Here is a 12,019-nt window from a genome sequence, read left to right as displayed (position 1 = left end):
AAAAGCATGAATGGTACTGTAAACTTGGGAATTACCCAGGCAAGTGCTCATTGACACACTATGGAATGTAACTCACTTAGCTAACTAACATCATACTGAATTTTAAAATTAGGGAATGAGATCAGTAACATATCCTCTGCATATTTCTCTAGCTTTGGTGAAAACTAAATTGGAAAATGACTATTTTCTAAAGTATGCTTTTAATCTGTTAAATATCCCATATAAATGTATTATTTCTGCCACATGTTGTAATTCGTCATTCCTATTGCAAACACTCCCTTCCCTTCCTTAGAACACATTAACCTCCAGTATTCAGTTTGGTTTAGTGAACCATCTCTGGATCCTAATACGTATTTGTTGGGTTTTGACACTGTAGATGATGGGGTTCATCAAGGGTGGGAAAAGGATATAGATGTTGCCCATGAGGACATGGACCACAGGAGAGAGGTGCTTCCCAAAACGGTGCACCATAGTCAGACCAATGATTGGGATATAGAAAACTAGAACTGCACAGATGTGGGAGACACAGGTCTGCAAGGACTTGAATCGCTCCTCCCGGGATGCAATAGTCAATACTGAGTGCAGGATCAAGATGTAGGAGACCAGAATGAGCACTGCATCCAAAAATAGTGTGCAGATCACCAGAGCCAGGGCATAGAAGCTGTTGAAGCGGATGTCAGAGCAGGCGAGCCGAAGTAGGTCCTGGTGCAGGCAGAAAGAGTGGGAGAGGATGTGGGGGCGGCAGTAATCAAAGAACTTTAGGCGGACAATGGGAGCAGTGAGGAAAATCCTCCCTAAAATGGCCACACCAATACTGATGATTCTTGTATTGGTGAGAATGGATATATATCTCAGAGGTTTGCAGATTGCAGTGAAGCGATCAAAGGCCATGGCCAGTAGGACTCCAGACTCCATGCATGATAGGCCATGAACAAAGAAAGCTTGAGCAATGCACACATCCAGACCAATCTCCTGGTTGAGCCCCCACAGGATGCCCAGCACTGTGTGTACTGTGGACAGACCCATGCATAGGTCAGTGAGGGCCAGCATGGCCAGGAAGTAGAACATGGGCTGATGTAGGCTCGGCTCTGTCCGAATCACGTGCAGCACCAGGCAGTTCCCTGAGAGTACCATAGCATAGATACAGGAGAAAGGGATGGAGAGCCAAGGGTATTCCCGTTCCAGGCCAGGGAAACCCGCAAGGAGAAAGGTGGAGTTACTGACTTTGGAATCAGGTTGAACAGACATGAATCTATAAAAACAGAAACTTCTCAGAAAAAAAAAAAAAGTGTGTGTTTGTGTGTGTTTGTGTGTATGTGTATACATATATATATTTATGGAAAAACTTATTAAGAATCCTAAGTGTTTTCCACCCCTTAATATAAACTTAGAGGTAAAAGTCATAGAAAGAATGACTGGATTTGGCACAACTCATTTTATATAAGACAATGCTTTTTTACTGAAACTGCATTTGCTCTGAAACAAACTACATTATGCCTACATGTGAAATCTCCTTGTTATTAGGTCATTACCCTATCAGAGGAAGCCATGTCCATTCCACAATCTCACTGTCACTTTCTATTTCAATGCTATATACTATAAATAACAGAGAAAAAAAATGATTTCTGGCTTGTGACGGTATAATAATGAAGTTTAAGTATACCAAGTAGAAAAAGAAAACACATTTGAGTTTTTGCATTTGAAACCTGGTGAATTAAAAAAACAAAAAATAAAAAATAAACCTGGTATATTAAATTGCAAATCACTGCCACCGGCTATAAGATTAACCTCTGCCTGTTACATAAGACACTCAGTCACTTGGAGAATTCATTTCTCAGTCATGTTGTCCATTCTGACATCTTGTTTTTGCTGCCTTAAAAAAGAACAACTGTTACTCACAGTAGAGATGGTCGCGCCAATCTTGAAAAATGGATCTTGTTCTTCCTCCTTTTGTCCCAGTGGCAGAGACATTCTAGGAGAAGCAAAATTTATGCAGGTCTGGGAATCACTAGAGTAAAGCCTGAACCCCAGGAGGGGCTGAGAGTGAGTGATTACAGGGCTGTGTTCCTTTGGGGGAATGAAGGCAAACCCCAAGACAGTGTTTGTAGGGCAGACTCTCCACTCCACCAAATTCTGAATAGTCTCACAAGTGCACGTTTGCAATTACAATTCTCCTGTCCAGGGAGATTTGGAGTAAATGTCGGACAGAGAGGTCAAGAAATGTCTTGTTGCTTGCTCCCTCCCTAACGAGTCCTTACATGTTTTTTGAAGGGCAGCAGATATGTTCTATAGAAAACAGCCTATTGTTATTAACATAAATTTTATTTTATTTCCCTCCATTTCAGTTACAACTTTTCCCTCTTTTTTTGATAACATGACTTCAGTATTCAAAGACTTCATGTGCTGGCAAATAAAACATTCTTCAAAGCCAATAGTTTTGTGTAAGGTTGATAATCCTTATAAGCTGCTTGAAATCTGAGTCTCTACTTTGATAACAGCAATTACACCAAGCACTTTTTTTTTTAGCATTTAAATTGTGGTAGGAATTTTAGCATTATTTAATTCTCAGAATTAGAGTTCTTCTGTTATCTAATTAAATTTCTAGAATTACTGAACACACATATCTTTTATTTTAATGGCAGTAGATAAAGAATGTGCTTATAAAGCCAGGCTTTCTGGTTTGGAAACCCTTCTCCAACACCTGTGAGTACTCTGTCCCTGGGCAGGATACTTAGCCTCATCTAAAATGGGGATGATGACATTACTTCATAGGATTGTCCTGACAATTGAGTTAGATGAAATTGTAAAACATTTAGAATCACGAAAGACACAAAGCAAACACTTAATACAAGTAAATTGTAATTGTTTCCATTTCAGAGATGAAGAAACTGAGGTTAGAGTGGCACTCTTTAATATGTTCTCCATGAGCCACCAGGGCCTATTTTGTACTTGGAATGTGGCAAGCCAAATTGAGATGTTATGTAAGTACAAATTACAGAGTAGATGAAAGACTTAGCTGGGAAAGAATGGTTTAAAATGTCTCTTCAAAAATATTTATATTGACTACATATTGACATAATAATTAGATATAGTAGGCTAAATAAAACTTAACATGGGTTTTACCCACTCAGTTTTACTTAGAATATCTAAAACTACATAAGTGTCTCATCTTGGGCTGCTATGGTATGACACGTGGTTAGAGATATGTACTGGAAACTTTCTGAAGATCACATAGCTATGGCATTAATATTGTTCCAATTACTTAAATGTGAGTCTTTGGACCTAACTGCATAATCTTTCTGCCTTAGAAAACAATTCAAAATATTTATTGTTGGAAACGTTCAAGTCATCCAACCTGATCATTTTTTTTTCTTTTTTTTTTAAGTTTATTTATTTATTTGACAGACAGAAATCACAAGTAGGCAGAGAGGCAGGCAGAGAGAGAGGAGAGGCAGGCTCCCTGCTGAACAGAGAGCCCAATGTGGGGCTGGATCCCAGGACGCTGGGATCATGACCTGAGCCGAAGGCAGAGGCTTTACCCCACTTAGCCACCCAGATGCCCCATCCTGATCATTTTCAATGGGTGAAAAAAACCTCTATGAACACTATACTACAGAATCTCACTGTGGAGAGACTTTGATTTCCTTTAATGTTGTGGAATAAATATTTGAACTTCCCTCTGGTATAAATATTTAGAAATACTGGATACATTTAAGTAAAATCTTTTTTAATTTCCAGAAGCCAAGATGTAAAAGGTAAATGAAATCCACAGGAATATGTGCCACAAATCACATTGTTTGCTTACACTAACAGTATTAGCAATGCAGAAACTGTGGTTCATATTAACTACACAAGACTCATGTCCCCACACTCATTTCAGAAATATAGGAAAGATGTTGAAGATATTAGAACTGAGCTCCCATGGAGAACCAAAATGCTGAACGGATACAATTCAGAAAAATTAAGGGAAGAAAAGTTATCTTTTTCTCAGGAAAAAATGACAAAGGTTTTGGTAACAATATACCCAGAAATCATTCTTGACTTTTTTCATCCTTCTTTCATCCCCATTTCTTCTGTTTTCTGGCAATTTTGAGATAATATATAACCTGTGAGAAAAAAGAGACCCACAGGGGCAAAGCAAAGTACAGTTTAAACAGTGAATAGAGAGGGTTTCTTCCCTACATATTTAAAAGTTTTGGAATAAGACTCAAATAGACTTCATATTTGGTAGTAAAACATGCTATAATTAAAACCTATGCAATTAATCAAAATGTTATAAGAGGGAATTCTATAGCCATAAACGCCAACATTAAGAAACTAGTACTTCTAATAAACAATTTCACTTATCACCTCAAGAAACTAGAAACTGAACAAACTAAGCCCAAGGTGACAAAAGAAAGAAAAAAAGAAAGAACGAGCAAAGATCATAGCAGAAATAAATGAAATGGAGATGAAGAGTGCAGAAATGATCAATGAAACTAAGCTGTTTTTGTAAAAGATAAACAGAATTTACAAACTTTTAGCTAGACTATGAAGAACATGAGAGGAATCTCACGTGAATGAAATCAGAGATGAGAGATGAGACATTACTACTGATACCATAGAAACAAAAAATCATGAGCGTTTTCTACAGATTATTATAGACCAACAAGCTGGATAACCTAGAAGAAAAGGATAGATTCCCTAAAACATAAAAAACTTACAAAGATTGAATCGGGAGGAAATAGAAAATTTGAACAGACCAATGATGAGTAAGGACGTTGAATCAGTAATCCATCATTGCACACAGAAAAGCCCAGATCAGACGTGATGGTGAACTCTACTAAATATTTAAAAAAGAATTAATGCCAACCCTTCTCAAACTCTTTCAAAAGCTTGAAGAGGAAGGAACACCTCCAGACTCATTTTACGAGGCCAACATAACCCTAATACCAAACCTAGATTAATACACTACAAGAAAAGAAACTATAGACCAATAATCCTGATAAACACAGATGAAAAAATTCTTGATAAAATATTAGCACACTGAACACACAAAGCAGGAACAGTATATTAAAAAAAGCATACATCAAGATTCAGTGGGATTTATCCCTGGGGTGAAAGAATAAGTCAACATATGCAAATTAATAACTGTGATACCGCACATTAATATAATATATTATATTATAATTAATAATTAATATTATATATAATATTATATAATATTAATAATATTATCATTAATATAATAAAAGACAAAATCATCTCAGTAGAGGCAGAAAAAGCATTTGACAAAATATATCATCCTTTCATCATAAAAACTCTCAACATATTGAGTACAAAAGAAACATACCTCAACATAATAAAGGCCATATATGACAAACCCATGGCCAATATTATATTCAACAGCAAAAGTTTGAGTTTTTCTTCTAAGATCAGGAATAAGACAAGTGTGCCCATTCTCCCTACTTTTATTCTACATAATTGGAAATCCTAGACAGAGCAATCAGACAAGAATAGGCGGAAAAGTCATCCCAATAAGATATGATGAAGTAAAATTGTCTTTGTTGGCAGATATTATCTTATATAGAGAATATCCTGACGATGACACAAAAACAAAAGAAACAAACAGAAAAAAACCAGCTAGAATTAATCAATAAATTCAGTAAAGTTACAGGATATAAATCAACATGCGGAGAACAGTCACATTTCTATACACTAAAAGCAAAACATCTGAAAAAGAAATAAGGACATCAATCCATTTACAATAGCATAGAAACAATAAAATACTTAAAAATAAATTAACTGTGTGTTAGCTAATGTTATGGAGGTAATCATTTTGAAATATGTAAAATATCAAATCAACATATTGTGCACCTCAAATTTACACAATGCTATGAGTCCACTCTACCTCAATAAAGCCGACAGGAGCGGGAGAGAAGCTCTAATTGAGAAAATTAGTGATTGCTGAGAAGCAGTTGCTGACAAACACGGGAAAGTCTCCAGAGCAACAGAAGAAACAGAGTATCTACCTTGTGGTAGCTGGTGAGAGTTGAAAGCCTGGTTTGTGAAGCAAGGCAATGTGATAGAGGATCTTAAGCTCACTGATGATCTTGCAGAACGCACATAAAACTGATAAATGAGATATTCTTAGTGTAAATTTAAAGATTAGAGAGAACCCCTGAAACCTTTAAACCTCATGCTTTATGAAAGCAACAGGCATTGAAAAGTGATCCCAGTGAAATTGAAGACAGAGAGAGGAGTAGTTCAAAGCATGTGCCTTGAAGTCAGCCTGCAAGGATTTCAAATCTTCACTTACAGTGACTTTAGCAAGCTGCTTAATCTCTCTTGAACTCAATGTAGTCATCTATAACGAGGGCTCACAATAGCGCCCACTACGTAGGGTTTGTGTGGTATTATCTATTTTACAATTGAAGTATAACTAACACACAGTGTTATATTAGTTTCTGCAATAGTTTTTAATAGTTTTTAAACAGTGTTTGAACTTCAAATGGAGTATGTGTCTGTTAAATAAAACAAGTGCATTCCCCATGGCTAATTCCAGATTGCAGGCAGATGATGACTATTTTGATCATTCCCTTTGAAATGTGAAAAGAATATCTCTAGGGACATGCGGTCCATTCATATCCATATCCTTCCTGATGTTATATACTATGGCCCTCTAGCTCTCTCTTGGTGTAAGCACTTACAAAGATATGATCTACTTTCTTTGGAGCAGACAGAAACAAATGTATCTTGGAGTTTTTGCAATTGAGTTGAGACTTGAGCAGTAATTGGCAGATAGAAGAGAAAGATGGAATCACAGGTTGTATGAAGAGACAGACTGAACAGCATTCAAAAGATGAAGAGTAACTACTTTTTACAAATACTCTGAAAGATTAATAGACATCTGGAAAGTAAAAATTTATCATAATTGCTAGTTGGTTGAGAAAAGACAAAATCTATTTAGGATCACTTTTTCCTTCATCTACGCTCAGTGTTTTTCTAGGTAGAAATAAAACAAGATTCTTAAATGTGGAGAGGTACTTGGATAACAGATGTGAACAACAATAAATGTGACTTTTTAATTTAAAGAATTCTGTATTACATATGTACACCACTTTTGCTCGGATTGATCCTATATGAGAAAACAAGTTGTATGAAATTACCTAGCAAATGGACACCAGCGTTGACTCATAGAGAAAATACCTCACATCATCCATGCTTGCTTTTCCACCTTTTGGCACCAATTCCTCAACATTTCTCCTAACAGGCTTCCCTGGCCTGGAACGGGAATACCCTTGGCTCTCCATCCCTTTCTCCTGTATCTATGCTATGGTACTCTCAGGGAACTGCCTGGTGCTGCACGTGATTCGGACAGAGCCGAGCCTGCATCAGCCCATGTTCTACTTCCTGGCCATGCTGGCCTTCACTGACCTGTGCATGGGGCTGTCCACAGTGCGGACAGTGCTGGGGATCTTGTGGGGACTCAGTCAGGAAGTCAGCCTGGATGCCTGCATTGCCCAAACTTATTTCATCCATGGTCTGTCTCTCACAGAGTCTGGAGTCCTTCTGGCCATGGCTTTTGATCACTTTACAGCAATCTGTAATCCTCTGAGGTATACATCCATACTAACCAGTGCCAGAATCATTAAGATTGGGCTGGGAATTTTGGTTAGGAGTTTTGCATTCATCCTTGCTCCCATAATCCGCCTCAACTTTTTCCACTATTGCCGTTCCCACATCCTCTCCCACTCTTTCTGCCTGCACCAGGACTACTTCGGCTTGCCTGCTCTGACATCCGCTTCAACAGCTTCTATGCCCTGGCTCTGGTGATCTGCACACTGTTTTTGGATGCAGTGCTCATTCTGGTCTCCTACATCTTGATCCTGCACTCAGTATTGACTATTGCATCCCGGGAGGAGCGATTCAAGTCCTTGCAGACCTGTGTCTCCCACATCTGTGCAGTTCTAGTTTTCTATATCCCAATTATTGGTCTGACTATGGTGCACCGTTTTGGTAAACACCTGTCTCCTGTGATCCATGTCCTCATGGGCAACACCTACATCATCTTCCCACCCCTGATGAACCCTATCATCTACAGTGTGAAGACCAACAGATCTGTGGCAGGATTCAGAAGTGGTTCTCCATGAAGAGGGAGTGAAGCACTTTAGATTACAGAGATGCAAGTGGTTTACATGTAGAAAATTTCAGGCTGGGAGAGGGGAGGAAGTAAATTTATTTAATAAAGTTAAAAATAAGGCAATTAAAAACTAAGACTTATAGGATATGCCATTACTTGAAGGATTTGTAAGTATCAAAAATGGTAATCAAGGGGCACCTGTGTGGCTCAGTGTGTTATAGCCTCTGCCTTCGGCTCAGGTCATGATCCCAGGGTCCTGGGATCAAGCTCCGTATTGGGCTCTCTGCTCATCAGGGAGTCTGCTTCCCTTCCTGTATCTGTCTGCCTGCCTCTCTGCCTGCTTGTGATCTCTATCTGTCAAATAAATAAATAAAATCTTTAAAAAAAAATGGTAACCAACAGTAAAAAAAACCCAAGTTTGAAGCTCTAATAGTAGAGTCATTCGTCACATTTCATTATCATTTCTGAATATAAAAAGTAATATTCACAATTGTCCAGAGAAGTTTAACTTGAAAAGAATATCTACAAAGAAGCCATCCAAACACACAGTGTACATTCATCCCTGGAGGTACAATTTTATCACCACTTTCGATGGTTGCCTTGATCAACGTAGACATTACAGTTGGTTTCTAACGTTAAGTGATGTTTTCGGACTGGTTCGTAGTTTGATGCAGAGTCATTCCAAGGCATCATCACCCTTGTCTTCACATTAATTTGTCAACAGACAACTCTGTTTCCTGCTTCTCAGAAGAACTTCTATCACTTTTTTTACGTATCTCTAAATAACTACCAACCTGACAATCTTAATTTGAGTCTTACAGAAATTCATATCCTTTACTGTGTAGAATAAATGTTTCACTGATCTGCTTTATAGGAATTTCTTTTATCTTTTCTGAATTTGATAAATATCAGCAAGGCAAAAACTTTTCTTTTTTTGTAGGGGCCTTTCCTACTGATGGCAAAACCATGTTTACTTAATAATTAATGTGAGGTCAGATAACTAGCCACTTGGGAAAGTAATACAACTTAGTCTGTACTGGTAACTATGTAAAATTGTCATTCATGAGGACCTTTAAGAGAGAGGATACTGTTATGTTTTTTAATCTGTAGCAACAACTTACCTTCATCATTCTCATCCTAGTCACCAAATTAGGAAAAATACGCCTACGCATGGGCTAGATAGAGCTGATCTTTACTACTTTGTGGAACTCTGTCCATAAGCTTCTGAGAGCAAACTTGGTAAGTATTTCATCTCCTTATAAGATTCCTTTGGAGTCCTTATATTTTGGGAACTCAAGATTTGAGCAAATCATGAATGGTGCAATGGATTGAAAATAAAAATAACTTCCAATCTTCAAAGGTAATATGGCATTGGGTTTACAATATCACATTTGCCCTTTTTCCTACTTCTCATTAAAATACATCTAAATGTGTATCAAATGTAGATTTCACAACAACTCAAAAATAAGGAAAAATAGTTAAATGATTAAAAGTGTGTAAGTAATTTCCATAATGTAAATGAGGCTACATTGTAAACGAATCCGGTTTAAAACATATAATGGATTATTCATGCCTCTTTGTGAACTGAAAAGAATCACCAATCTGAATCTATTTAAGAAGTAATTTTTTTCCATTCAGTTTATAATCAAAGAGATGGAGTTTAAAACAGCAATGATTATGTTAAAAAAAAACAACAACAGATTTTTCATAGGGTTTTGTCCTAATTTTCTTTAAAGTATGGAAAAAGTCAAGAACTTTCACTATATGTTCATAATTTAATGTTATTTCTTTATTAGTCAATGAGATGAATTTAAAAATTAATTAAAATGTTCATATGAGATGGAAGAAAATAATGTTCATAGTGACTTCAAACTGACTCTAAATTTCTTTTCTAACAATTTGTTAAAATTATAAGTGTTAAGGGGTCTGGGTGTCTCCATGTCTCGGGGCGTTGAGTGTCCACCTCTCTTTCCACTCAGGTCATGATTTCTGGGTTTTGGGGTCAGGCTCCCTGCTGAAGATTCTCTCTTCTGCTCTCTGCCCCTCCCCCACCCCAGGGCGCAAGTGGGTGTCCCTTCTCTCTGTTCTCACTCACTCTCTCTCTAAAAAAAAAAAAAGGAAAAAAATCATTAAAACTCAGGTAGTGGTTGTAAGGGTATATACCTGAAATAGAAATATATTCCTACTGTACATAACTGTATCTGTTCTCCTAAAACATTTCCATAGTTTCACGACTAAACAAATAACAATATTTTTAACTTCACAAAATTTTTATAGTTTCTTAGAAAAGATTAAAAGAGAAATAAAAGAATTTAAAAACTACATTTCCAAGGGTGTTTGAGTGGCTCAGTTGGTTAAATCTCCAACTCGTCATTTTAGCCCAGATCATGATCTCAGGGTCCTGGATTGAGCCCTACATTAGACTCCCCTCTAAGTGGAGAGTCTGCTTGAAGATTCTTTCTCTTTCTCTTCCTCTGCCCCTTTGCCAGCTTTAGAGAGAGACGCTCTAAAATAAATAAAATCTTTTAAAAAGTACATTTCAAGTAAAGCTTGGGAGTAGTTTCTAAAATTAATAAAATACATATAAACCAACAATATTTTGTACAATAAGATATAAGAAAAAGGAACACCCACACCCATACATCTCAATATAACAGAATCTTAAGTACAGAACTAACAGTAGGTATATAGAAAAAATGAATACATTTAATGAATTTTTAGGGCCACTTAAATTCTTTCAGAAAATAGGGATTATTTAATAATCATTTATCAATTTTAGAGATAAATATATGCCTAATTTCTTTTTATTTCAAGTTTTTATTTAAATTTCAGTTAGCTAACATACAGTGCAACTTGAATTTCAGGTATAGATTTTAATGATTCATTACCCACATACAAACTGGGTCACACTATGCCCATCAACCATTTACTTCATCCCCCTGCCCTATACCTAATTTCTTAGCACAAATACAGTTGTTACAATATTCCAAAATTATTTATATTTATACCAATATCATACATATAAAACTAAAACTGTAAACTTAAGGAAAAACTGTTCTTTTAAAAAACATTTTTAAATAAGCTATTGGTTCCAGATATGGACAGAAAATGAGTTCATAAAATGAAAATCAGTCATTTGATACTAACACACATACACATATAGAGATACATAAAAACAGTAAGAAATATCAAACTCTTAAGCATTTGTAATTCAACACATGACAAAATTAGTTTACTCAGGCAAAATATATTGCAAATCAATATGATAAAAAAACAATATAAACCAATAAAAACAATATAGAATTTAAATTGTCAGTATGCCTGGGATGCTTAGTTGTTAAGCATCTGCCTTAGATTCAGGTATGATCCCAGGGTCCAGGGATTAAGCCCTGCATCAGGCTCCCTGCTTGGTGAGGAGTCTGCTTCTCTCTCTCCTACTCCCCTTCCTTGTGTTCCCTCTCTCTGTGTGACTCTATCAGATAAATAAATAAAATTTAAAAAAAGAAATTAAAATAGTCAATAAATACTAAAATATGTTCAATCTCATTTAAAATTAAATAATTACAAAATTTAGAATAAGAGGTCAAATACAACTTTGTATTTGGTATACAACTAGAAAAATAAAACACGGTTACCAGAATCCAGTGCTGCTGAGGTTGTTAAGATACAGAGACTTGCATATGCTTTAATATGAATGTAAGTTAGCAAAAGATTTTGGGGGATAAATATCACACATATGAACAGTGAAATCTCTTATTTAGGTTAGATGGGGAGTTGTTAAAATGTATAGTGTCCTGTAATTTGTATACCTTTGGAGGTCATTAGCTAATATTTATTAATGTTATAACAATAGTCAAGATGTACTCTTTATCTTAAAAGTTGCATATTAAATATTTC

General features: G+C 36.2%; 2 protein-coding genes across 2 annotated transcripts; one reads left to right on the top strand and one right to left on the bottom strand.

The window, feature by feature from the left end:
• Positions 1–312: 312 nt before the first annotated feature.
• Positions 313–1,248, bottom strand: LOC116864883 (olfactory receptor 51V1-like). The gene has a single exon (XM_032852698.1). The coding sequence runs from the start codon at positions 1,246–1,248 to the stop codon at positions 313–315; it is 936 nt and encodes a 311-aa protein (XP_032708589.1).
• Positions 1,249–2,746: 1,498 nt separating this feature from the next.
• On the top strand, positions 2,747–11,816 carry LOC116864882 (olfactory receptor 51V1-like). The gene is given in 4 exon segments (XM_032852696.1): positions 2,747–2,851; positions 7,180–7,753; positions 7,756–8,102; positions 11,778–11,816. Coding segments are annotated over 4 exon segments (1,065 nt in total).
• The last annotated feature ends 203 nt before the right edge of the window (positions 11,817–12,019 follow it).

Source organism: Lontra canadensis, unplaced genomic scaffold (genome assembly GCF_010015895.1).
Source record: "Lontra canadensis isolate GAN:19392208 unplaced genomic scaffold, GSC_riverotter_1.0 scaffold7, whole genome shotgun sequence".
Taxonomy (NCBI): domain Eukaryota; kingdom Metazoa; phylum Chordata; class Mammalia; order Carnivora; family Mustelidae; genus Lontra; species Lontra canadensis.
The sequence above is the reverse complement of the archived record's forward strand: the minus strand, read 5'-3'. Positions and strand labels throughout refer to the sequence as shown.